The sequence below is a fragment of the Engystomops pustulosus genome, chromosome 6, assembly GCF_040894005.1.
Source record: "Engystomops pustulosus chromosome 6, aEngPut4.maternal, whole genome shotgun sequence".
Classification (NCBI taxonomy): Eukaryota; Metazoa; Chordata; class Amphibia; order Anura; family Leptodactylidae; genus Engystomops; species Engystomops pustulosus.
Genome location: NC_092416.1, coordinates 122137692 through 122165342, shown reverse-complemented (window position 1 = coordinate 122165342; position 27651 = coordinate 122137692). Strand labels below are relative to the sequence as shown.

At 42.7% G+C, this 27651-nt stretch overlaps 1 protein-coding gene across 3 annotated transcripts in view; it reads right to left on the bottom strand.

The window, feature by feature from the left end:
• Positions 1-3504: 3504 nt before the first annotated feature.
• C6H20orf96 (chromosome 6 C20orf96 homolog) overlaps positions 3505-27651 on the bottom strand; it is a 42849-nt gene continuing 18702 nt past the window's right edge. For all 3 annotated transcript variants that reach the window (XM_072110755.1, XM_072110753.1, XM_072110752.1), the window contains exons 4-10: positions 23883-24032; positions 22260-22359; positions 18630-18787; positions 17305-17406; positions 6344-6430; positions 4678-4796; positions 3505-3646 (exon numbers count right to left, since the gene is read on the bottom strand). In XM_072110755.1, coding sequence (XP_071966856.1) covers positions 3586-3646; positions 4678-4796; positions 6344-6430; positions 17305-17406; positions 18630-18787; positions 22260-22359; positions 23883-24032 — 777 coding nt within the window. In that variant the 3' untranslated portion in view covers positions 3505-3585. The remainder of the gene's footprint in view (positions 3647-4677; positions 4797-6343; positions 6431-17304; positions 17407-18629; positions 18788-22259; positions 22360-23882; positions 24033-27651) is intronic.

Sequence of the window (27651 nt, the reverse complement as noted above, 5' to 3'; positions counted from 1 at the left end):
CCCCCCAAACCTTGCTTATCAGAGACACGGCCACATGGAAAATGTTGTGTAAACAACACAAACTCTCATTCCAAATTTCAAAACACCTGTTGGAGCAGCCAGACTTGAAACTCACTTGTTCATTCAATGGCGGAAACAGGGTATTCTCAAAATGGAGCATATCATCCATAAAGTCTAATCTTCCACCAGCTCATGAGTTCTCTTATAATCAAAACCAATCCTTCTGTAATGCTAGACTTTGTAATTTGTCACTTATACCTCTGATAACCAGCCGGGAGGCTCTGCTTCAAAAAGATGGATATCACAGCTTTATGTAGATATCGGTAGAAAACAATTGGTTATTTTGGTTACTTTGGTTTTATGTTCCATGTTTGGTGCTGATTCCTATATGTAATAACTGATATGTTTATGCAAAACTTGTGCTGCATATCAGATACATGTGACCAGCACCAGTGTTTCTGTTTAAAGAGAAAAATATATACAATACAATACAGGAAGTCCCCGGGTTACATACAAGATAGGCTCCGGAGGTTTGTTCTTAAGTTTGTTCTGCTCCTTGAGTCCATTTATTTTACAAATTGATGGCTCTTGGTATAAAAGAGTTTTGAAACCTCATTGTTCGTCAGCATGTATCGGTCACTTCTCGTGCTCCGTTGTTGCAGTAGTACATGGTGCAATGGCTGTAATGCGTTTCCTACAATGGAGATAAGCTTGCTACTACTCCTAACCTGCCAAATGCTGTCAATTGGGTTCAGACTATCGCCTACAATGCGTAGTTAAAAAACGGGGCAGGCTGGGAGGTTGTTGTATCATTATATAACTTTTATCTGGATCAACAAATCCACTCATCCAGTGTTCTCTGTCTAATAAACATGCTAACTGGGCTCATCTAAGATCAAAGTTTGATACCCCAATTTCTCCCGAGTATGTTGATGTCCCATGTGTGATGGTAAACTACTGTCTGGACACATGGCCGGGCATAGACTGGAAGGAGAGCCATTCAGAAAAGATTTTTTATTTTTCCCCAATTTTACTAAATAAACACTAATTTGGCACTGTATATAGCTAGCTAAACCAATACAGTCTATTAATGATACTTCTGTGCTACTCATTTATAGCCCCTGTCCGTCACTAGGTGCCCAATACAACTGCAATCTGTCTAGTGTTAATGACCTATTTTCTGGATCTCAGTGACGTTTCATTATTTTTATAATGTTCCAGTGGTATGGCTACTTGGGGACATAAGAACTTGGCAATGCATACCATATTTAGCACTAAATCAATGCTGCATATATCATGTCACCTTACTGCATTGTTTTATAAAACCCAAACCCTCAGGTATCACCAGCTACAATTTTGTAACATCCACGCACAACCATCATGTACTGTGATAACTGGTAAAAGTGCAATGAAAATGTAAACAAAGAACAGCAGTAGCAGCATTAAGTGCAGTATACAAGTTGCTACCCAACAGTTATAGAGAATATACTCTTCACACTCACATGAGTTATCATTCAGCTTTATTAGTTTGTCTGGAATACCTGGACATCTAGCCCTACATAGGCTCAGGGCTGCATCTGCCATGAGGTGGGATAAAAATTTATCAGTGAAAAAAGCTCTCATTCCAGCTCACCTCCAGCCTCTAAGTACCTCGGAACCGGCACGGGCTTCACCTCGTTTGCGGAGGTCACAATAGCTTACTGAAAAAACCTTCGACAGTCCAGCCAAGTTCCGGAAAAAACTTTTGAGATTTTTATTTAGTCAAAATACAAAATACATGGTGTATACACCATGACTAAGAACGGTTAATCCGTTTGAAACGCGTTGGACAGAGAAAGGGAACATTGAGAAACAATGCAGTGGATGTTTGTATTTTGACTAAATAAAAATCTCAAAAGTTTTTTCCGGAACTTGGCTGGACTGTCGAAGGTTTTTTCAGTGGGATAAAAATTTAGCCTCAGGCAGCAGATGCGGAGCCCTGAGGCAGGCGGCAAAACAGCTGCGGGTGATTTGGGCACTCGCCCGAAACCCTGACTAGCAGTACGGACCTGCTGCTGCCCTGATTCGTATCTATATCCTCAATGTAGCGCTGCTCTATGGCTCTGGAGGACATAGGCGGCGTTTGATGATGTCACACGTCCGTGCACAGCAGCGCTGCCCGGCAGCAGGAGGGTGGGGCAGACTGGCGATGTGTTGTATAGGGAAGGCTGGCTCCCAAGGGCCTGCTCCTTATTGTCTGATGAAGGAGAAGCATCTGGAGGGAAGCCTGTGCGGAAGCTTCACAGCCAGAATAGATCCTCCGGTGATCTGAGCTTTCTGCACCTGCTGCAGAAGCTCAGATTATCAAGCTCCGCTCACCAGCTTGGAGCTTCTGAAGTTCATCAGCAGCTATATGTATGCTGCTGTGTGTAAGCTGCTGCCTGCTGTGTATGATGTTTTGTGTGTATACTGTATTTGTATGCTGCTTGCTGCATGTATATGCTGTGTGTATGTTACATGTAAATTCTGTGTGTGTATGATGCTGTGTGTATGCTACATGCATATGCTGTGTGTATACTGCTGCCTGCTGTTTATGATGCTGTGTGTATGCTGCTGCCTGCTGTGTATGATGCTGTGTATGCTTCTGCCTGCTGTGTGTGATGCTGTGTATGCTGCTGCCCACTGTGTGATGCTGTGTATGCTGCTACCTGCTATGTGTGATGCTGTGTATGCTTCTGCATGCTGTATATGATGCTGTGTATGCTGCTGTCTGCTGTGTGTGATGCTGTATGTGATGATGCGTATGCTGCTGTCTGCTGTATATGATGATGTGTATGCTGCTGTCTTCTGTGTGTGATGCTGTATGTGATGCTATGTATGCTGCTGTCTGCTGTATATGAGGATGTGCATGCTGCTGTCTGCTGTATATGATGAAGCGTATGCTGCTGTCTGCTGTATATGATGATGTGTATGCTGCTGTCTGCTGTATATGATGATGTGTATGCTGCTGTCTGCTGTATATGATGATGTGTATGCTGCTGTCTGTTGTATATGATGCTGTGTATTCTGCTGTCTTCTGTGTGTGATGCTGTATGTGATGCTATGTATGCTGCTGTCTGCTGTATATGAGGATGTGCATGCTGCTGTCTGTTGTATATGATGATGCGTATGCTGTTGTCTGCTGTATATGATGATGCGTATGCTGCTGTCTTCTGTATATGATGATGTGTATGCTGCTGTCTGCTGTATATAATGATGCGTATGCTGCTGTCTGTTATATATGATGATGCGTATGCTGCTGTCTGTTATATATGATGATGTGTATGCTGCTGTCTGCTGTATATGATGATGTGTATGCTGCTGTCTGCTGTATATGATGATGTGTATGCTGCTGTCTGCTGTATATGATGATGTGTATGCTGCTGTCTGTTATATATGATGATGTGTATGCTGCTGTCTGCTAGAATTGGTCCTGCATAGGCTGAACCAAAGTCTTTGGTCTCTTAGCAAAAAACATACAACAAGGACTTTATCCATGTATTTATCATCATGTTTTGTGGTTGTATACGTATAGGAGCACACAAGAAACATGCAGACTGTTAAGCACTAGATAGACAGTGGCTGCTTCAGGGGGATATCCAGGACTAAATCTTCATCAGCCGAGCAACTAGAAGGAAAAGAGAGGATCAAATTCAATGTACACTTTGTAAATTGTAAATCTTATAATAAAACTTGGTTTTATGCACATGCACTGTGTGTAATCTCTGCGTACTGAAAGCCCAACTGTCTGTGTGCCACACTTCGCCTGCCATTGAGTATTAGGAACTGGAAAAGGTTGTTTGCTGTGCTTTTGTTTTCATTAAACAGAAAATTTGATGGCTAAATTTAATAAATATGATCTAAATTTAAAAAAAATTATGAAATAAGTAAATTATAAATCAAACCTTCATTTTGTTTGAACTTGAACTGTAAAATACTTAAAGGGTTAACAAGCTTCCTACCTGCTGTTTTGAAAAGTTTGGGGGGTGAAGTTAATGGGGTGATATGTGGGGGGTTTCGATTAACAGGACTTCCAAAACCCCTAAAATAATGGATTCTAAAAATCTTTTGAAAAAATGCTGTTCGATTTGTGAACTTTCCAGCATCGTAAGAAAACAATAGGGCAATTATAAAATGATGAAAACACAAAAGCTGAGATATGGTAAATGTTAGTTTGTAACTAATTTGGGTAGTAAGACTATCAATATGAAAAACAGAACATTTTGAAAATACTGTATATCAACCAAACTTTCTCACTAACTTGATGTACGACATTCATGAAAAAACAGTCTCAAAGCCACTTGGGTAAGTTAAATAGTTCTGAAGTTTTTTCAAAACATGCTTGTTTTGAAAAATAGACCCTTGGTAATCAAGGCTCAAATGAGCCAAAATGCGGTCAGAATTAATGTAGACGGTCCACTGAGAAATGCAGCAGCAACTCTGCATCGGGTATCTTTGGAATAAGAAGGGATTCACACATGCAGTGTCTGCTAAAATGTTTTATATTCTTTGATTATAGAGTGTGAATATTAATAAGAGAAGCATAAGCCTTTCTGCTATACTTTACTTTCTTTTTGGATCCTCTTAATAAAATTTAAGAACAAATGTATAAATTGTATGTATAAACCCAGCCTGTATATAAACATAGGGTACATTTACCTAGACTTGCTAAGCAGTAGATCTCCGCAGAGCTGGTCTGTCTCCTCCTTCCATGACCTTCGAAGAAATTCTCCAGTTTCCTGCAAACTTTTTAGCTCATCCTGAAGCCCTGTAATCATCTTTTAAAAGAAAATGTTTTTATGTGTGACTACGCATTACGTAGTTGCATCCATGAGGCATCTCTTTTTACCAGTTCTCCTAAACTATAGTCTATGGGGCAGATTTATCAAAAGTGTGGAGCAAAGTGTCAAAGTAAGACCGTGTACAGCTAGATGGACAGTCTCAACTTTGACAGATTTATTATTGTATGATGCTGAATGATAAATCTGTTGTAGTTGCACCCCTTACCGCAAACTGCAACACTAAATCGGCTATCGCCCACAGTCAATGATGGTACAGATCATGGGTGTAAACCCTTTTAATTACACTGGCATCTTGGCAAGGATGACAGGCCCAGGAATCTCACAGAGACCCTGGGCTGTCATGGCAATAGATCGTCGAGCCCAGTGACACCTCGGGGATGGCGATCCATACCCATGGCAGTCCAGAGTCTCAGAGATTTCAGGGCCTGTCATATAGACAGATTTGTAATGGTCTATGGGAAACTAATACTGATCTACAGTATTTTTCACGATATACTGCAATATAATCTTAAGCAACACTTTTTTGGCATTTCGGAAAAATCCAAAAAATAAAAATGAACAAAAGATCGTACATTCTCCAAATCAATAGTAGTAATGAAAACCCCAGATGATTCTGCAAAAAAATTACACTTTGGGGGGATTTATCACTACTTCTACGCCAGTTTTCTGGAATAATCGCAAATTCTTGTGCAGTGCAGGAATTTGCAATTGAAACCGCAAATACACCACCTCCATGCCATGTACAGACAGTCCCCTACTTAAGAACACCGAATTACAGACGACCCCTAGTTACAAACGGACCTCTGGATATTGGTAATTTATTGTACTTTAGACATAGGCTACAATTATCAGCTGTAACAGTTATCAATGGTGTCTGCAATTAAGCCGCCTTGTTGTTAATCCTGATTCTTATGACAATCCAACATTTTTAAAATCCAATTGTCACAGAGACCAAAAAAATTTTGGCTGGGGTTACAATTATAAAATATAAGGTTCTGACTTGCATACAAATTCGGCTTAAGAACAAACCTATAGAAACCCGTACGTACGTACGTAACTTTAGAAAATTAATATCCAAACTGCCTCATAAATGTAACCTGACAGGATCAAAAAGCATTGGGGCACATTTACTAAGAATGTAGGAAACTTCACTAAAAGTGCTCTGCCTGTGTATGGTGCATGGTGCGCCATATTCATTAAGAACGTGCGCCAGAAATCATGAATCTGGCGCTTCCCCGCACTGGCCCAACAGAGTTCACCAATTTTTGTGTGGTGCACCTTTAACATAGAGTGTGCAACAGACTTTGCATGTTAAATCTGGCATACGGGTTAACTGAGTGCCGGAACACCCCCTAATTTGTGTCACATGGTGCCTAGTGCAGCTCCGCCACACACCGGTCGTGTGCGACACATTTGTGGTGCAGACACTTCTTAAATACCTGTGCAAGCAGTTTCTGCAAGAAAAAACATGTAAAATCTGACTGAAAGCTGGTGCAAAGCTCTTAGTAAATGCAACCCATTACCTGCTGATAGGCTTTAATTTCACTTCTCATCTCCTGGTTCTGAAGACACATCCTTTTCAGAGAAAGAGGCAGAGACTCAAGATGTTTCTGTGGACAAATGGAATATCTTCTGTACAATTCCACATAGTTTTATAGATACATATATCTAGACACAGAACATATAAATAAAATTGCATATAGCACATACCCACACAGAGAATACAGTCCCGAATCGGTCCAACCATTCAGAGTTAAAAATATAAAATTATAAAACTGGAGCTCAACGTCCTCAACTTGTAATAATCACACCAGGCCGTATTGTAGCTAATGATCCTGCTCCAATTCCCAAGGGAAATGTAGTAACTCCAATTAAGGGCGCGTTCACATGGTGTGTTTTGGTTGCGTTTTGAAATTTCTTGTAAACGCAAATGTTAACAATAATGTAATTAGGCAATTCCCCTCTCTCCTTAGCTGTTGTAATGCATTTCAAAACGCAATAAAAAACCGCAACCAAAACACACCATGTGAACGCGCCCTAAGGATATATACATTCTTTCTCAAAAAATGGTGCCACTACAGGAAATAACATATACATATAGCATAGCCTGCAAGAATTTCAAAAATCAGCTGCTACGGGGCCCGCAGTTTCAGGGGGCCCGGTACCTGACCTGCCACACTAAAGAATGGAGGATATGCACCATTATTTTCATATTATACTGCACATTGTACAGAAGTGTATGTATACAACAGTGCACAACTTCCACAGTAGACAGCCGAGCTGGCAACCCAGATAAAAAAAAGTCAGGAGAGGGGGAGGGGACAGCAGGAAAAGAAGTCCTTCATCTACTTTCTGCTGTCTACTTTCCCAATGTGGTCAGTGGTTACTGGGCCCTGGGATTATAAGACTGTGATGTTTATATGGTGTATGTGTGTATATACTGCATGTGTGTATATATGCTGTATGTCTGTATATGGTATTATATGTGTGTGTACATGTGATGTGTATATGCTGAATGTATGTGTATATTCTGTATATTCTTGAGCTGTGTATATGCTGCATGTGAATATCATGTAAGGAGTGTATAGACTGTATGTGTGTATACTGTATGTATATTTGTAAATACTGTATATTTAAGCGTATAAATGTATACATACACTCATATACATATGAGTGTATAAATGTGTGTACATAAGTGTATAAATGTGTGTAAGAGTATATAAACATGTGTGAGTGCAGATATGTATATTTTTCGTAAAAGGGCCCCATTCACAGGTCAGCTATGGGGCCCAGCCTCTCCTGGTTATGTCCCTATTGAGATGTAAAATGCAGGACTCTGGGGGTCATTTACTAAGCGCCCGAATCTCTATTTTTTGTCGGGTTTCCCGAATATTACAGATTTGCGCAGTTTTTCCCTGAATTGCCCTGGGTTTTTGGCGCACGCGATCGGATTGTGGTGCATCGGTGCACGCATGCATGCGACGGAAATCGGGGGCGTGGCCGTCGGAAAACCCGATGGATTTGGAAAAACCGCTGTATTTTTAAAAATAAATGTATCGCTTGACACGCGCTTACATGCACCCAGGATAGGTTGGCGAACCTCGGCGCAGCAGCGACACCTGGTGGACATCGGGCACACTACCTTAGTGAATGGCCGGAAGACCCGAATCCTCGATGGAGAACGCGCCGCTGGATCGCGACAGGATCGGGTAAATAAATGTGCCCCTCTGCGGTATGTTAACCCCTTAATGACGAGCCTATATTGCACCTTAATGCATTTGTTGAAATTGTCCCTTTCCATATGCCATGAGCAATGCCTTTTTTCTTTTTCAATGTAGCTGTATTAGGGCTTATTTTTTTTCTGGATAATTTGTAAATTTTAACCCCTTAACGACTTGGCCATTTAGTACCTTCCTGGCATGTTTTCATAAGAACCGCCAAGACTCACATTTGAGCAACCTGTTTGGGCTTCAAGTGACTTCAAGTGAGCCCTAAATAATAGTAACTCCATGATTTACCCCATTATATAAACTTATCTCTCAAACATCATGGTGCCTGTGACGGACCGCGCAGGGACACGGAGCTGATGCGGGAGCTGCGATGGATAGTAGAGGACGTGCCAGGGGGGCGTCAGAAAGTGAGTACTCTTTTTGTTTTTTTCCTACAGGCATTATATTGGGGCTGGCAGGCTATATTCTACATGGGGCTGTCTGGCTAAAGTAACTCTATGATTTACCCCATTATATAAACTTATCTTTCAGCGTAAAACAACTTTTATGTCACCTCCTGAAAGCCTGGCAGCTTTAATGTGTTCTGAAGGCATTTTTATAATGGGCCAGTGTTGCAGCATGCCAGTAAAAGGAGCATCTATCCTTGCTCTGATGCAGTTAAGGTGGTGGGGAGCTAGATGAAGCAGTCAAGCTGGCCTGGCTCCTGACGGCTGCTTGGACTGAGCCCCCTGTCCCCTTCCATCTCTTAGCTGCGGCATGCCCTGCCTCCTTACTTCTACATGATTATCTGGCTTGCCGGACTTCTGGCGCATGCACGTGCCCTGCCAGAGTCACAGGCGCACAGCCCACATGCTGCTTTTTGCCTACACATGACTGATGATTTGGTCTTGTTGTTTAGACTTTTTGACATAGGTTTTGACATTTTTTTTCTACATTTTTAAGTCCCACTACGGGGGCTTCCACATGCGATGATACAGTGTATTATACTGTGTTATACCATACTGACAGACAGCCTATTAGACACTTCATCTGAATGGGTGACTTTATATGCTTGTCTCTGGTTGCCATAAAAATTATCGGTACCCCGCAATCACATTTATCTAAATATACAAGTAGAAGTCTTTACTCTATGTGCAGGTTCTATGGATCCTCAATACAGTTTTGTATAAAGCGGATGGCAAAGGCACATCTGAGAGCAGCACTAAACTTTACTGACCAATTGCATGAAATGATTTGGCTCCTTTTTTGGAGTGTTTCTGGAAGATTTACATAAAGGAAGAATGCAGCTTAAAGAACAGACTCAGCACAGATCCAGCATGGTGCATGCCAGACATAACTCTGGGAACAGAGGAGATCCCCTGATATCAGCAGGGACAGCAGAGGCACCGGAGCCTCTCCTGGCATGTCAGGGATTCCTGTGCTTTTATTACTTACCTTTAAAGAAATCTATTACAGAATGCAGGAGATGTCCTATTGGTCTGTACATGGTTTATATAAAACTAGGCAGTGTCCATCGCCTCAATGTTCAAGTGAATATAAAGTTCCCCAGCTTCATTATAAAATACCTCCTCAATGCAAGTATCTTGTCAGGAAATATGCCTTTAAAGTGTCCTACTCCCACAGACACTGGACCTCAAAATATGTTACAAATGTCTAATAGATAGAAGTTTTACCTTTTTACTCCATTTTTCATCCCTACTTTCCCACAGCCATAACCTTTTTTATTCTATGGAAGAGTATAATGGGAACTATATATGGAAGATGAATGGGCAGGAAATATATAATAAATAAATATGGTGACTTGGTTACAGGGTTACATAAAAGGTCATCGTTGTCATATGGTTTATGTTTTGCATAAAATTAGTTGAAAAGAGTGAAAAAAAGCATCTACGTTTTTTTATCGTCTTTGCTTCTTTTCATCTATGTGAAGCTTAAAATTAAAACGCAACTAAACTTCTAAAACAATTTTTTTAATGCAGGTGATAAAACTAAACTGCACAAAGTTGTACTGACAAACATGTACATGATGGCGATCACTTGGGCTCAGGTGAGCCCTGTAAGGGCTGTAACTGGCAACCAAGCCCCTACACTAACAGGTGTGATGATAGTTTTACCACTTACTGTATCTACAAAAAGTGTACCTTCCGACGGCCCCAGTAGGTCCTCTTCTATCCATTGCATCCCCTGCAATGGCTACATGTCCCTGCGCGGTCCGTTGCAGGCATCGTGGCATCAGCCGCTCGCTGACATTCTACTATGTGCGTCGGCATCGGCACACTATGATGTCAGCCAGGTGCCTGTGACGGACCGCGCAGGGACACGGAGCTGATGCCTGAGCCGCGATGGATAGTAGAGGACCTGCCAGGGGGGCGTCAGAAAGTGAGTACTCTTTTTGTTTTTTTCCTACAGGCATTATATTGGGGCTGGCAGGCTATATTCTACAGGGGGCTGTCTGGCTATATACTAGAAGGGCTGGCAGACTATATACTTGGGGGGGGGGGCAGGCTATATACTAGAGGGGCTGGCAGGCTATATACTACAGGGGATAGCAGGCTATATACTACAGGGACTGGAAGGCTAAACACTACAGGGGCTGGCAGACTATATACTACAGGGGGCTGGCAGGCTATATACTACAGGAGCTGGCAGGCTATATACTACAGGAGCTGGCAAGCTATATACTGGGGGGCTGTGACCAATGCATTTCCCACCCTCAGCTTATACTCGAGTCAATTGGTTTTTGTGCTCAAATTAGGGGTCTCGGTTTATACTCGGATTGACTTATACTCGGGTATATAAGGTAGGTGTCATAGTCATACAGGACAGTGGCATGTAGTGGCCTACTTCCTCACCTGCCACAATAATCAGGCTTCTCGGAGTGCCAATTGTCTCTATGGCAGAATCAAGCAATTATCCTGTCAGGCTATGCATATGTGTCACGGCCACGGGTGCCCCTGCGACCCATATCCGGGGTTGCGGTCACACCCGTGTGCCTTACTGTGCCCCCGGAGCCTGCCTGCTCGTTAACTAACCTTCCCCTGGCATCTTCTGCCGAGTCTGCACTGCTGAACTTGCGTCAAGGGGACTCCTCTGTTGGGGACTAGGCGGTCCAGTTCCGTACATGGGATGTGCCGTCTACGCTGAGTGATCACATCTCTCTGGCAACTCAGATTGACATCCATCTGGTTTACTGAGCGATCGAAGGAGCAACGTCTGGAACAACCCCAAGTTAGGACCCGACGTCTGCCCCGCCTGGCTCCAGTCTTCCAAAGACCACCTCAGCCATCTTCCGTGTCCGCTGCAGAGGAGCCCATGCAGGAGGATAGAGCTTGTCTGTCTTCCCAAGAATGTTGCAGACAACCTGGAGCACTTCCTTATGTCATGTCCAGTCCGTCCATAGTGTCCGGGAAAGGCACACACCTAGGGTTCTTGGGAGAAGAGTTCCCAGGTGAGAACAAAGCTTCTCCATGTCTGAACATACCTGTCTTACTCTGTTACAGGTAATCAGGTTCAAGTATCTTCCTTCCTAGATTCCTGTTCTGCAGGAAATTTCATGGATGCTGCCCTGGTCTATCAGCATCATCTTCCTGTGGTCCCTCTCAAGAAGACACCCCTGTCAGTGGGCATATTCTCATATTCTCTACAACCCGGTCCGGTACCACACTGAGCCCCTATGTCTGCAAGTGGGAGCCTTGCACAAGGAGAGATTTTCTTTTTACATGCTTCCCCGGTCCACATCGTCTGTTCTTCTGGGTCTTTTGTGGTTGCACTAACATGTGCTCAACTGGCTGACCAGTAAAGTTCTCCTCTGGGGACCGGAATACCAGTCACGCAGTTTGGAGACTTGTGCCGTCTCTACCGGGTCTTCTCCGATGTCCTCTAAGTGACTGATGGGTCTTCCCGCTCCATATTAGGACTTTGCTGATGTCTTCTCAGAAAAGCAAGCGGAGACCCTGCCACCGCACCCCCCACCCTTACGACGGCCCTATAGACCTATTGCCAGGCACGTGTCCACGGGGTCATTTATATCCTCCTTCTGTGCCTGAAACCGTTGCTATGTCTGCCTTAGTGAAGGAGAATCTGCAGAGGGGATTCATACACAAGTCTTCTTCTCCTGCCGGCCGATGCAGGGTTCTTCTTTGTGGCCAAAGAGGATGGGTCACTCTGTCCCTGCATAGACTATCGCGGCCTACTAGACCTACGTGGGGCGTATAACCTCGTCCTTTGGACTCTTTAACACTCCAGCTGTTTTTCAGGAGTTCGTCAATTACATTTTCAGAGACTTGTTATATATTTGTTTCGTGGTCTACCTCAATGATATCCTGGTGTTCTCTACGGACCTCGAGACCCACCAGTCGCACGTACGGCAAGTCCTTAAATATCTAAGGGCCATTCGCCTTTACGCTAAACACGAGAAGTGCCAGTTTCATCAAAAGAGTCTTCCTTTCCCTGATACATCATCTCTTTTGATGGATCCTGCCAAGTTATTTTCGGTACTTCAGTGGCCTCGCCAAGTAGGACAATGTGCTATCCAGAGGTTTTTGGGCTTTGCTAACTACTACCAGCAGTATATACCGCATTTCTTCTCTCTTGTTTCTCCCATCATGGCACTGATGAAGAAAAATGCTACTCCAAAGCTTTCTCCAAGCTGAAGTCTGCCTTTGCTTCCTTCCTCACCTGGCCTGATTCAGAGAGCACATTCCTGCTAGAGGTTGATGCCTCATTGATTGGTGCTGGAGACGTTCTCACCCAGAAAGGGCCCAAAGGTCAAATCCTCACTTGCAGCTTCTTCTCCAAGACCTTCTCTGCCGCAGAGAGGAATTATTCCATAGATGATCGGGAGCTTCTGGCCATAAAGCTAGCCTTGGAATGGCGTTATATGCTGGAGGGAGCTCATCATCCAGTCTGTATCTACACAGACCACAAGAATCTCCTTTATCTCCAGACTGCTGTCCCTTTTCTTCTCCCACTTCAACTTTATGATACACTTTTGACCTGCAGGGAAGACTATTAAGGCCAATGCCGTCTCTCATGCCTTGGATGTAGTTGGAGAAGAACCAGTTCCTAGGCATATTGTTCCTTCTGAATGATTGGTTCTTGCTGCTCCAGTGGACCTTCGGAAACTTTCTCCTGGCAAGACTTATGTCCGACCTGCTCTGCGGAAGAAGATACTGCTCTTGTCTGGCTAGGCATCCTGGGGTGCAACACTCTGTCGCCCTCATTTCCCTTTTCTACTGCTGGCCAGATCTGTTCAAGGATGTACAAGATTTTGTGGGCTCCTGCACTTCCTGGGCCTGAAACAAGCCATCTCATCTTAAACCAGCTGGTCTTCTTCAGCCGTTACTGATACCCAGCTGCCAGTGGACTCACGTGGCAATGGACTTTATCACCAATTTCCCATCTTTCTCGGGTAATACAGTAATCTGGGTGGTAACCGACCGCTTTTCCAAGATGCCCCACTTTGTTCCTCTGCCAGGTCTGTCGTCTGTTCCACACCTTGCCAGCTTGTTCTTCACTCACATCTTCTGGCTACATGGTCTCCCGCTGCATACTGCATCAGACTGTGGGGTCCAGTTTGTCTCCCAGTTCTGGTGTTCTCTGTACAGCCAACTGAAATTGGAATTTTCTTGAGCGTATCACCCTCAGTCTAATGGACAAGTCGAGAGGGTTAATCAGATCCTAGGCTGTTATCTCCGCCCGACAGGATGACTGGTCTACTCCACTGCCATGGGCAGAGTTCTCCTAAAACTCCCTGGACACCTCTCTCCGTGTCTGATGAACAGACACGTCAGTCTCTGCTTTGGACGTCCGTCCGCACAAAAACTCAGGCTGATAAAAAATGCAGGCCTCTTCCCATCTTCTTTCCAGGACAAAGTGTGGCTGTCCTCCAGGTATGTTCAGTTGAAGATCCCCAGTTACAAACTGGGTCCACGTTTCTTGGGACCGTTCAAGGTTTCCGCTTTCCTCCCATCATGCGCATCCCAAATTCCTTCCACGTCTTCCTGCTGAAACCTGTCATCCTGAATCTCTTCTCCCGGCAAGTACCTCCTCCTGAAGCTGATGGTTCTGATGTCTTCGAGGTGAAAGAGGTCCTTGATATGAAGACGGTCAGAGGGAAGAGATTCTATCTTGTAGACTGAAAGGCGTTCGGCCCAGAGGAGAGGTCTTGGGAACCTGAGGAGAACATTCTGGATTATGGTCTTCTACACAGGTTCTCAATGGGTTTGATGCATTTACATGACCTTCTGCCCATTGGAAAAAAAGGATGGATTTTAAAATGGACACCGTGATCAACACCCATTTTGAAAAGTTTCCCCCCTCCCATATAATAATGTGCCACAAACAGAAGGTTGATATCATTAACCATTCCCATTTTATTTATGTGTATCCATATTGGCTCTCCCTGTATGTAGTTTTGAAATACATTTCCACACTAAAATCACATAATGGAATGATTTGATATTTAATTTACCTTAAATACAAAATTTTTATCACGTTTTATTCAGCTTTGACTTTGTATTCTAACAACATGTCTATATATATACACTCACCAGCCACTTTATTAGGTACACCTGTCCAACTGCTCGTTAACACTTAATTTCTAATCAGCCAATCACATGGCGGCAACTCAGTGCATTTAGGCATGTAGACATGGTCAAGACAATCTCCTGCAGTTCAAACCGAGCATCAGTATGGGGAAGAAAGGTGATTTGAGTGCCTTTGAACGTGGCATGGTTGTTGGTGCCAGAAGGGCTGGTCTGAGTATTTCAGAAACTGCTGATCTACTGGGATTTTCACGCAAAACCATCTCTAGGGTTTACAGAGAATGGTCCGAAAAAGAAAAAACATCCAGTGAGCGGCAGTTCTGTGGGCAGAAATGCCTTGTTGATGCCAGAGGTCAGAGGAGAATGGGCAGACTGGTTCAAGCTGATAGAAAGGCAACAGTGACTCAAATCGCCAACCGTTACAACCAAGGTAGGCAGAAGAGCATCTCTGAACGCACAGTACGTCGAACTTTGAGGCAGATGGGCAACAGCAGCAGAAGACCACACCGGGTGCCACTGCTTTTAGTTAAGAACAGGAAACTGAGGCTACAATTTGCACAAGCTCATCGAAATTGGACAGTAGAAGATTGGAAAAACTTTGCCTGGTCTGATGAGTCTCGATTTCTGCTGCGACATTCGGATTGTAGGGTCAGAATTTGGCGTCAACAACATGAAAGCATGGATTCATCCTGCCTTGTATCAACGGTTCAGGCTGGTGGTGGTGGTGTCATGGTGTGGGGAATATTTTCTTGGCACTCTTTGGGCCCCTTGGTACCAATTGAGCATCATTGCAACGCCACAGCCTACCTGAGTATTGTTGCTGACCATGTCCATCCCTTTATGACCACAATGTACCCAACATCTGATGGCTACTTTCAGCAGGATAATGCGCCATGTCATAAAGCTGGAATCATCTCAGACTGGTTTCTTGAACATGACAATGAGTTCTCTGTACTCAAATGGCCTCCACAGTCACCAGATCTCAATCCAATAGAGCATCTTTGGGATGTGGTGGAACGGGAGATTCGAATCATGGATGTGCAGCCAACAAATCTGCGGCAACTGTGTGATGCCATCATGTCAATATGGACCAAAATCTCTGAGGAATGCTTCCAGCACCTTGTTGAATCTATGCCACGAAGAATTGAGGCAGTTCTGAAGGCAAAAGGGGGTCCAACCCATTACTAGCATGGTGTACCTAATAAAGTGGCCGGTAAGTGTATATCCCCAGCTATCACAACCACCACCACAGACTTATTTATCCAGTAGTTGCCATGTAACAAAAGTCTCTAAAAACGTACGGGATTGTTCACTCAGCTTTAAAGAAAACCTGTCACTGGAATTGTATCCCCAAACCAACAATGCCTATTGGTAAAGGGTTACAACACCCCTACCTTCCCCATAACAGCCCAAATTAGCTGACAGTGAGGCTCTGTATCTTAATTACAGCCATTTTCTGATATCCAAATGAGCTTACTTGCCTTTTTTTAGGCAGCCAGTGAACCATATCCTTTATTTTGACTGACAGGTTGGTGTCTCTTTAAATCACTGCTCTGCCTCAAATACAACTACATTAAATCACAGCAGCCTCCATGGACGATGGAGAAGAGTAGAAGTCCATGGAGGCATGCTGTGATGTAATGTGATCAGATACATACATGGGGTACATTTTGCAAATGTAAAGGTTATAGGACCTTAGATGACATAACCCTGGTGACATGACATGAAGTGCTGAATTGTAAGAAGCCATAAGACATGGGGAGGAGTAGATGGCAGGGGTGTAACAATCGTGGTTGCAGGGTGTGCAACAGCGACCTTAAAGAGGCGTGGGCCCATGGATGTTACAATGCAGTACAACAGAGGAGGGTTGATAGTGTGTGGTGCTAGGGGCTGAGATCATGAGAAGCTGATGGAGTGTGTGTGTGGGGGGGGTGATAGTGTGTGGAGTTAGGAGCTGAAGTCATGGGGAATTGATGGATTGTGGGGGGCTGGAATGATTTGGAGCTGATGGTGTGTGTGGAGGAGCTGATAGTTTGTGGGGTTTGCTGAGGTCATAAATAGCTGATGGAATGTGGGGGCGAATGAAGGGATGGGGAGCTGTTGGAAGGATTTAGTGAATATGGTGAATAGGGAACTGAGGGTAGAAGAAGAGGGGGCACAAACTATAAAACTGGGAACTTAGAAAGAAAGAACATATTAAACATGAACTAAGATGGAAGCGACAAGGAACTGGACAGTCACTCTAAAAGGGTGTGCTTAACATAAATGGAGACATTACTAAAACCTTAGTCTGGGCAAAAAAGTGGACAGTTAAACTATTAGCAGTAGGAGAACACTTAGCCAAAGAGGGAGAAAATATAAAAGATGGCAGAGGTTGTACTCACCTTATGAGGCAGGGGTTAACTAAATTTGGTAGGTGGGGGTCCCCTTTAGGAATTTTGTCCATGGCCCAGTGGACTCTAGTCACGTCCCTGGTAGATGGGACAGGTCGGCCAAACAGGACACGCCATCTGATGCCAGGGAATATATAGTTGATTTATGGGGATGTAAGGAAAACTATTTGTAGCTTAAAGAAAGGTGTCAGTTAGTTAATAGGGCTCTATGGGAATCTTCCACTAGCTGAATATGTGAAAATGTGGTGACAGGTTCCTTTTAAAGTCTAGTTATTATGATAGTTCAATTTATTGTAAAAAACACAGTTTCGCCCACCTCTACTACACCTTGGAGCACATTGTCCTTCAGTTTATAATGACTTTCCAACAAATTTTCAATCTCTGTTTGAGCCAATGCTTCCACATCAGCAGCTTGGTCCTGAAGGAGATGTAAAAGGCAAATGTTAAAAGGAGCATTCATATATTTGTCTTCTTCATGCTTCTCACCTTTTACATGGCATTTGGTAATAATGTAAAGAAGGTTAACACACTACCATAAATAAACAGACTTACTTTTTATTGAGTTACATACTTTAGAGGAAGTGACCCAAGGCCAACATGTGCCCTACACAATCCACAGTAATGGAAACCCACATTGTTGGCACATATTCAATGCAGACAGTGGGGCTTATTTACTAAGGGTCCCGCAGATCGCACTTTCATCGGCTTTAAGAAATTTTCAGAATTTGCGTCGCTGTGACAGCTATTTAGAAGGGGATCGTGTTGCACGCGCAATCGCGCCAACTTTCATGCGACATAAATGGGGGGGGGGGCGGGCCGTCGGATGATCCAACTGATTCGGACTGAGTGCAGGATTTAACTTTACAATTGCGCCGCAAGACATGCACTTACATACACCTGGAACAAGAAGGTGAACTCCAGCGTACCTGAGCGGGGAAGAGACTGATGCAAATTGGGCGCAAGATCTTAGTGAATTGCGGCAAAGTTCATTCTTGGTGGACAACACACAGCGGGGATCGCGCAGGACCGGGTAAGTAAATGTGCCCCAGTATTTGTTCTTTAGCCACACACATGGGTACCATGCCCACTTCTGTTGGAAAGTTAAAGAGACCGTCCCTACACACACTCAGAACATTATCTGTGTGCAGACATAACACTACACACAGGGTAAAGGGAGTTCAGACTGCAATAAGAAATAGGAGGTGAGGTCAAGTATATGAAGACAATGGGGCACATTTACTTACCCGGTCCAGTCGCGATCCAGCAGCGGGTTCTCCGACGCTGATTCGGGTCCGGACGGGATTCACTAAGGTCCGTGCGCCGATATCCACTAGGTGTCGCTGCTGTGCAGAGGTCCGCTGGAGTTCACCTTCTATTTCTTGGTGCAGGTAAGTGCGTGTCAAGCGACACATTTTTTTAAAAAAATTCCGTGTTTTTTCCAAATCTGTCGGGTTTTGAGACGGCCACGCCCCCGATTTCCATCACATGCATGGCGGCGCCGATGCGCCACAATTCGATCGCGTGCATCAAAAAAACCTGAGCCAATTCAGGGAAAAATGGCGCAAATCGGTAATATTCGGGAAACCCGACGAAAAATTGCGATTTGGGCCCTTAGTAAATGACCCCCAGTATCTTTCTTACCTTATGCAGTTTACTCATTACTTGCAGCTGTCTCTCGAGCTCTGCAGCCTGAAGGGCTTTAACTGAATGGCCTCGGTCTCTGTAGTTCCGCAGATCCTGCAAGTCTTTCTGGACCTCTTGTATATTTTCTTCATAGTTCTTCAACTGAAGACGCAGTTCTGAGGAGGATACAAAACAAAACTTAGTTTCAAACTCAAGTGAATACAGGTGGTCCCCTACTTAAGGACACCCGACTTACAGACGACTCCTAGTTACAAACAGACCCATCTGCCCACTCTGACCTGGTGGATGCTTTACAATAATCCCAGACTGCAATGATCAGCTGTCAGGTGTCTGCAATGAAGCTTTATTGATAATCCTTGGTCCCATTACAACAAAAATATTTGGAAAATACAATTGTTACTGGGACAAAAACATTTTTTGTCTGGATCTATAATTATAAAATATAGAGTATCGACTTAGATACAAATTTAACTTAAGTACAAGCCTGTGGGACCTATCGTGTACGTAACCTGGGGACTGCCTGTACCATATTAATATTATTCTATCTGGTTAAAATTATAAACAATGATCAAAGGCCTTCAAGGGTTGTCCTGTTAAGCTCCTTTCATTCTAGAGGTGAATTCTTGCATAGGATATTAGTTAAACACAGACCTGTTCTTACGTTCTTATCATTGCAACGTGTCTTAACAAAAATCTTTTAAAAGCTGCAAGAAAATGCAGCTTTCTTAATATGCTTAGATTTCCTAAAATTGGTGTTTTATAAAACAGACCTTTAAAACAATGCACAAGGGACTCACTGGGGTAGTCTTGTGAATGGAAATGCATCTGTGTTTGTATGGTGCCATCACTCATGTGTTGCTGAAAATCCATCCTTCCAGCAAATAGAGGCTAGATACTCTAGACTACAAAAATCATATAAAGACAATGGGCACATATACTAAGGGCTTCACGCCGCTTTTCAACGCACTTTAATGGGACTGTGCACATTCTTCATGGCTAAAACGGCTTGCACAGGTATATAATAATTGTCTGCGCTGGGATTGGGTCGCACATGACCCTTTTGTGGCGCAGCTGCGCTGGCTTCCATGTGACACAAATTATGGACCTTCCCGTCGGACAGACTAATTCGGACTGAACGCTGTATTTAACTTTTCAAATTGTGACGCACGCCCTAAGTTAAAGTGAACTCGAATGACCTGGTAAGTAAATGTGCCCCAATAACTGCTGCGCTGGCTAAGGATATAAAAATCGTGTGTGTAAGACTAAATAAACAGGCTGATGAATATTGTGTGTTCCTGTGCTTGGTTCATTTACAATACAGAAAGCATAAAGGAGCCCCGGCCAGTGGCTCGGATACAAAAATCTGAGGCAGGAGGCAGTGAGCCTTTGAAACTAGTTGGAAATCAGTTGTGCATCTAAAAACTTTCCATACCCAGGTGCTGTCACCACAGCGGGATTTTTGTATCTGAAGTAGGGTCTGAGTAACCGATTTTTTTAGCTTTCAACAACCAGCAGCATACCAGATGGATACCTACCATAAGCCAGAGGATTCATGCAGTTAGCCATTGCAAATGAACAAAGCACAGGCACGCACATAATTTTCATATCATTAGCCAGGGCAGGAGGGATTGTTTCCTTCCCCCAATACACTTGACACATTGGGAACTGGCTTAGATCTCCACTATAAATTACCCAGCTTTATCCTATAAGATCTGGATTTCATTTTTTTTACACCACAAATTTGACCTAATAGTTGTTACAATAATTCCTTTTACCGAAATGAATTCACAACAAAGGTTGGCCAGATGCACTTGGTTGGCCAGAAAACTTGATTTTAGTGGGTCTTTAGCTTATTGGTGTGATTTTATTAACTATTTAATGCGTGGAGAAAAATAAAATCAATTCTTGTTTTGGATTTTTAGCACTTTTTGGGGGTGGCGTTCACTGTAGCATAAAAATAATGTATTATCTTTATTCTACAGATCACTACGATTATGGTGTTTTCTCATTTATACAGTTTTATTTATATTTATTCAATTTTACTGCATAAAAACTAGAATAGAAAAAATTGTGCAGCCCCGGGTACTGACATACACCGGCGCTGCCAGCGGAGGATCAGACTTCCCCCAGTAAGTGTGGTGGGGGGCTCGATCCACATGAGAAGCCCCTTACACGCTGCGGTCATGTTTGACTGTGGCGTGTAAGAAGTACAACACCTTAGGTGATATATAGAGTGGATCTGAACTTAAATGTGGGTCCATATTGACAGATTGTTGGCCATGCAGCCAATCCAGCAAATTGACACCCCTAGCTACTAGCCATAGCTGTGATTGTTCAGGGGGACTGGCCATGGCTAGTAGCTAGGGGTGTCAATTTGCTAGATTGGATGCATAACCAACAATCCGGCAATATGACCGGGTCCTACATGACACACCCGAAACCTGGACTGGCACTTAAAGTTTAGATCCACTGATCTATAGTGATATGGTGAGGACTTTTAACAATTTACCAGCAGATATTACTGGTGTGAGGGGTATAATTCTGGTGACAGTTCTTCTTTATAGCTTATTCATATGGGAGATGCTATTGTCTGAGTGCTGTTCACAATGGGCACATTTACTTACATTGCCGCTGGAGTTCACAGAAAATCATGAATGTGTCGCTTCTCCGCTCAGGTCTGACAAAGTTCACCATCTTTTTTGTGGTGCACCTTTAGTTAACATAGGGTGTGTGACACAATTTCAAAGTTATATACAGCGCTCAGTGTGAATCATTTGGACCGACCGACAGCACGCCCCCTAATTTGTGTCTTATGGAAGCCAGCGCAGCTGCGCCACTAAAGGGTTGCGTGCGACACAATCACAGCGCAGACACTTCTTAAATACCTGTGCAAGCCCTTTTATCCAAGTGCACAGCGTGACCCTTAGTAAATGAGCCCCAATGTTCCAAGACATGGAAGGCCACTCAGTATCCCCTACTTCCCCAACTCCTAGGTGAGGCAGCCGTATATAAAAGTAATACATCTATGAAAAACAAATTGCACACTGACGGTACTCAGATACAATAATAAAAACTCAGTATCTGAACATAGCCAAACTTAAACAAGAGCTCAGCAACATTAATGTATTTAAAGCAATTAAAGAATTAACTACGTTCAGGATTTTTAGCTACGTTTACAAATGATTGCCAAATGCTAAAATGCTCTTGCACTGTATTGATAACACAAGTCTAGAAGTTGAGCACTAAATGTCCTGACCTGCCTTCTTGTTGGTAATATTACATCACTTTGAGAAGATTGGCTTAGGTATTGGGGTTGACTTGTATGACTTGGCATACTTGTGTGTTTTTTGATTTTGCAGAAGAGCTGAGAAGTTCTTATACTTCATAAATGAGCAGATTTCTCCGAGTGTCATTGACTAGAGCTACTGAGAGTGAAATTCTGTTAGCATAATAAATAAGGTAGATGTACATTACAACCGCTACTCTTACAAGTTAACACAGGTACACATTCTGCATAAGTTTCAAAAATTATTTTCTAATAATCCAGCATTAATCCAGTTTAAATAAATGTAGCTGTGCATGTATTTGTGTTCTATCTAAGGAAATACAGTAATTACTGTCCCATACCATTTAAGCGTTCCTTTCCGCTTTTTCTGGTCAACTCCAGATCCTGCTGAGCATCCCGAACTTGATGATCTATCCAAGCTTGTACTGCACAAACATTACTCTGAGGAATATATAGAAACCAGACATTTACAGCCCTTAAAAATACAAGAGATGTTTGCCCTGGTCCTTTTTATTAGCCAAGGTCTCTTTTGTAAGAGAAAATGGTGCTAGAAACGGTCAGCGCAGTCAAATAGAACTTCCAGACTAAACCCTCTTTCACAAGAACATATTCTCGTCAAGGCCATAGCCGGGCGAGAATACCGCCCACCCTTCCCCTCTCCACAGGGAGGAGTACAGAAGAAACGCTATCTTTTTCTTGTGTACAGAACGTTACTTTGGGCAATATGTCCATTAATATGTATGGGTGGATTGCCTGTTAAAATGCCTGTGGCTGCATTCCACTGAATCGTTATGGTACGACTAGCATACAACCAAAAGTATTCGGTTGTGTTAAAAAGGCCTAATGGTGGTTTCACAATGGCGTTTTTTTACACATAAGTGAATTTTCACTGAAGCCTTTTTGGCTTATGGACACATACAGATGGGTTTTCTCTTCCTGGCTGCAGTGATTTGTCACTGATGCCTTACTGAACCATTTGTTAAGATTCTTAACTTACCACTGCTCAGTGAAAAAAAATAAAGTGTCAAAAAGCCCATTGAAAAGAATGGTTCAGTTCGGCATCAATGAAACCAGGAAGAGATAACCAATCTGTATGTGTCCATAAACCAAAATGAGTTCAGTGAAAAATCACTGATGTAAAAAAAAATGTCAATGTGAGTCCACCCTATGTATAGGTCAATAATAGGTAATTGGATGGGCCAGCAACACACAGAGCATCCCAGAAGGCAGACAGCAATATCTGTGGAGTAGTGCATAATGTCTGCTTCTTGCTCCTATAAAGCTGCATTGCTTTTAAATGTATAAAGTCAGCTCAGCACTCCAGTCATCCCTGGTGCATGGAATCTATTTAAGGCTCTAATGTAAACTATGCAAAAAAGAAATCATGATCCAGCAGTCACGGATATGAAGGTAAAATATTCTCAAGCTTTATAATAGGAAATGATGAAATGACATTGGTCAACATGTTTCAACCCTTAGGTCTTACTTATGGTCTGTTACAAATCATGAGTAAGACCTAAAGGTGGAAACATGTTGTTCGGCATTATTATGTCCTCCTATTTTACTTCCTGAAAAATAAAGCCTATGATTACTTTATCCACATACCGGTCACTGCTGGATCAAGATTACTTTTTTTGGTATATTGCTTTTACAGTTGCTCTTAGCCGATTTACCAATTACTCACTAATGACAGAATAAGCCGGGGTTATAATAAATGCACAAATGCCAGACAGAGCAAACTAACTATACAAATGAAAATTACACACATGTTAAGCGGGGCTACTGTGGCAAAGATTCTACATTGCCACGCTAACCAAAGAATCACTTTTCTACTCACTATGTTAAGTGAGTGACGGGACATCAAGGCTCAATAAGACATGGAAGAGCTTCATAATTAAGAGTTCAAATACCTATAACTATAAAATAAATACAAATTCAGATGTAATCTCTGCTCCGATACTTACTCCTGCCCTGTCATACTGCTGAAGTTTCTGAGTGGCACTTTTCATAGCCTCCTCTTCATTCCTCATAATCTGTCTCAGCATTGAGGCATTTTCCTCCTCTATGCGCATGCACTGAGACAGCAAGCTGGACAGGGGTTGCCTACTATATGTCTGGAAGATAAGTAGATGCAAGTTTAGGTACCACAACATAACTAAAAGCAATTACATAAAACAATACAATTAACACCTTGGTGCCGTTGCTATTTAAGAACACAGTGATTTGTCTCACCACATTATCCCCTTATTCAAGAACCTAGTTTTGGCCTTAAAGGGGATAGAAGATTATTTTTCCATGATAAGTTTCCAATAGCCTCTGGCATGTTGATTTTAAAAATGCCTTTGTCGTGCATTTGAATTATTCCACTGCTTTTTAATTGTTTCTCTACCTAGCTCCCTGCCAGCAGTGTGGTGAGTCCGGGGGGAGAATGGAGAGGTCTCATGGGCTGAGCCCTCTCCATAGCCGGTAAGTCTTTGCTGCTTATTGCGCGATTGGTGCTAGGAAGTTAGGAAGCATGCTGAATTATAGCACATTGTAACAGAGCAGTGTTCTGCACACTGTACCTTCTTCGGACCAAGGCATATCAGCATAACAACAATTGCAGGCAAGTCCAAAATAGAAAGCAGGCGCTGACCCACAGTGCAGCATAGCAGAAGATACTACGCACGCTCAGCCAATCTTATATCACAGTGTATGGGCATTACACTGGCTTGTGCAATCACTATCAATGCCTGTATAATAGCAATCCAAACTTGTGAAGGATTTCCTTTCAGGTTTATAATTTACAATAAACCAGTCATTAAGGATAGGACACTAGTGTGAATGGCATCCTATTCCTACCTTAGAATAATTTACTTCCTCCCGGCATTAAATTCTAATAGGACACTACACATAAAAAAGATAGGGGTCCCAATCGTGTGTACCAATAAACCCTGATTTTGTGCCCTAGTAGTTATTTTAATTCATGCAAGGTATTTTAAACAATACTAATATAAGTTATATTTTAGAATTTATATTGCCACTTCTCTCGATTCCTCCCTCTGAAATATTTACATGTTTAATGATGGTATACACCTTAGTAAGAATACATTTTGTGTGTTTGGAGTAACATGCTCTCCCACCCTAAAACTATCATGACTGCAATCACAACTAAAGAGGACATATAGGGGTACATGTTGAGACTGGAGTCTGCTTATAAGACTGAGTTGCAGGCAGTCTCCGTTAACGTTCAGGAGGTTACTGACAGGGTAGCACAATAGAAGTAGCCCAGCTTATACATAATCAGAATGGTGTGGCCCATTAGGCTCTTCTTGATCAACATTTGCAGCAGATATAACAGCTCTACGACATGGTGGATGATGTGGAAAACCACAATAGATGCATGGGCCATGGAAGTAATCAAGTTTGGAGGGGCTAGTCTGCAACACCTCTCGGATCACAACACCGTAACAAAGCGCAGAGCCCTGCGCCCCCTTTTCGACTCTTTAAAAGAGTCTCAGATTGCTAACCGTTGAGGTTTCCCCTTTCCGCTGGGCAGCACCACCTAAATCATCAAATGCCCGGCCGACGTTGACTCGGTGGCTGAAGCTCTAGGCCTCCATAACTATACTTAGTGCTCATTAAACTGGAGTGGGTGGCTACCTCCCCAATATCTGCATTTGACGTACCCTGTACTTCGGCCTTTCCAATGTCTCAGTTTACTTGGTGTTCTTTTAATGTATGAGGGTTTAACACCCCAGAGAATAGGTCTATTGTGCTTCATCATATGCATAAAGAGGAGATGATGAGGAGAGGTAAATTTTTTTGAAGATGTCTATTTACTGTAAGAGTTTTACCAAAGCTAACCTCCCAACCAGGACCAATTACGTACTTGCACTGTGTTCTTGAGAGAAATGGAGGCCTTTGCTGAAGGACTGCTGGTTATAGGAGGAGACTTCAATTCTGTGATGGAGCCATCTCTGGACACAACTCCAGGTAGGCCTTTAAATTCTGCATTCCAGATGCTGTCCCTGCACTGTGTTTTCTGCTCCCTGCAGCTGGTGGATGTTTGGAAAATACTTAATCCTCAAACACATGATTACCCATTCTCCTGTTTTATGTCACAAACCCTCAAATATATTTTCCAGTTATTATAAGAGAATTGGATCAATTTGGTCATAAAAGTAACTTTAAGATGAATTTCTCAAAGAATGAAGCTTTACATTTATCGTTAGCAGAGAAACACAGGGTTCCCTTGTTCCAATCCTTTAGTTTTCGATGGGTAAAGGACGCCTTGAAATATCTGGTGATCTGGATCCCACTTGATTTTACTCAACTTATTCCTTTGTATTTCACTCCATTGCTATCCAAAGTTTTGGATTTTCTATGAGATAAGAAGAGGATCCTTCTCAAGGTTTGGTCACATAAACATGATCAAAATGAATATACAGCCAGAATGTCTGTATACTTTTCAGGTGATCCTGATTGTCCTCCCTCATTCAATTTTGTAAAAATTGGAAAAAGCAATCAGCAAATTTGTCTGGAGCCAAACCCATCCTCTAATAAGACATGTTCTCTGCAGATTCAAGGGTAAGGGTGGCACAGGCTGGCCTGATATCTATATTTACCATATTTCTTCAGCCCTCTTCAGGTTAGTCGATTGGTTCCATTTTTAATCCACAAAGCAATATGTTTGCGTAAAAAACGTTCTCTCTCCAGTGGATGTTAGAACCCTTCCCTGGGCAGGCGATTGTACTGCTGAGATTTGGAGAACCTTCCCACTTTGACCTGTGATAAAATTAAAATTTGGAGTAAAGCTGGAGATCCCTCTAGCTGTCTTCCATTTTTTGGCCACTTCCCCCTTTGACAACCTTTGTTTTCCACTAGCTTTTGAGAGTTCTCAGTTTGTATGGACCCCAGTTTTGATTCCCTTGGCAGACCCACAAATTCAGCCCTTCCATGCTCCGGTGGTTGCACCCTACCCCCTTGACATTAATGGGTGTATTGCCATTGTTGCCTTGCGTCTTTTGTCTTCCCCTAATGGGGTCTGCTCTTATTCTCATTCATTGAATAGTTTAGTACCTTAACATTCAATGTCTCAAGGCAGTTAAAGCCTCACACGACTTATGATGGCTATTCTAACAGTGGTTTCATGACTATCTATATTATTGGCGAGGCAATATTTCTATTTACATTCCTTTATGGTCTGATGCTCTAATGTAAGCCCTATATGTAAGCAAATATTTTATTATTGGCTATTTTATACTAGCGTTTTGTGATTTCTTACCTTCCAATAAATTATATTAAAAAATAAACCACCTCATGGAATTTGTAAAGGGGTTTAAAGAACATTTAACCGCACAAGTGTTTCATAGAATGTTTTAACCCCTTTACGCTCACTGAGGGTCTAAGAAATAGGGAAAAAAATAATAAAATCTAAAAAATTCAAATACCCCCCCCTTTCTCTAGAACTGATACAAACCTAAATAAATGGTAAAAAAGTCAAACATTTTAGGTATCCCCACATCCCAAAATGCCCGATATATCAAAATACAAAAGCGGTTATTGCCGGCGCTGGACCACATAACGGAACATAGTGCCCAAATCTCCAGAACGCGACTTTTACACCATTTTATAAAACATAAAAAATGTAATAAAGAGTGATTCAAAGGTTGCATAGTCCTCAAAATAGTAGCAATGAAAACGTCAGTTCATCTGTCAGGTTCGCTGGGGAGAATGGTGGGACTTCTGGTG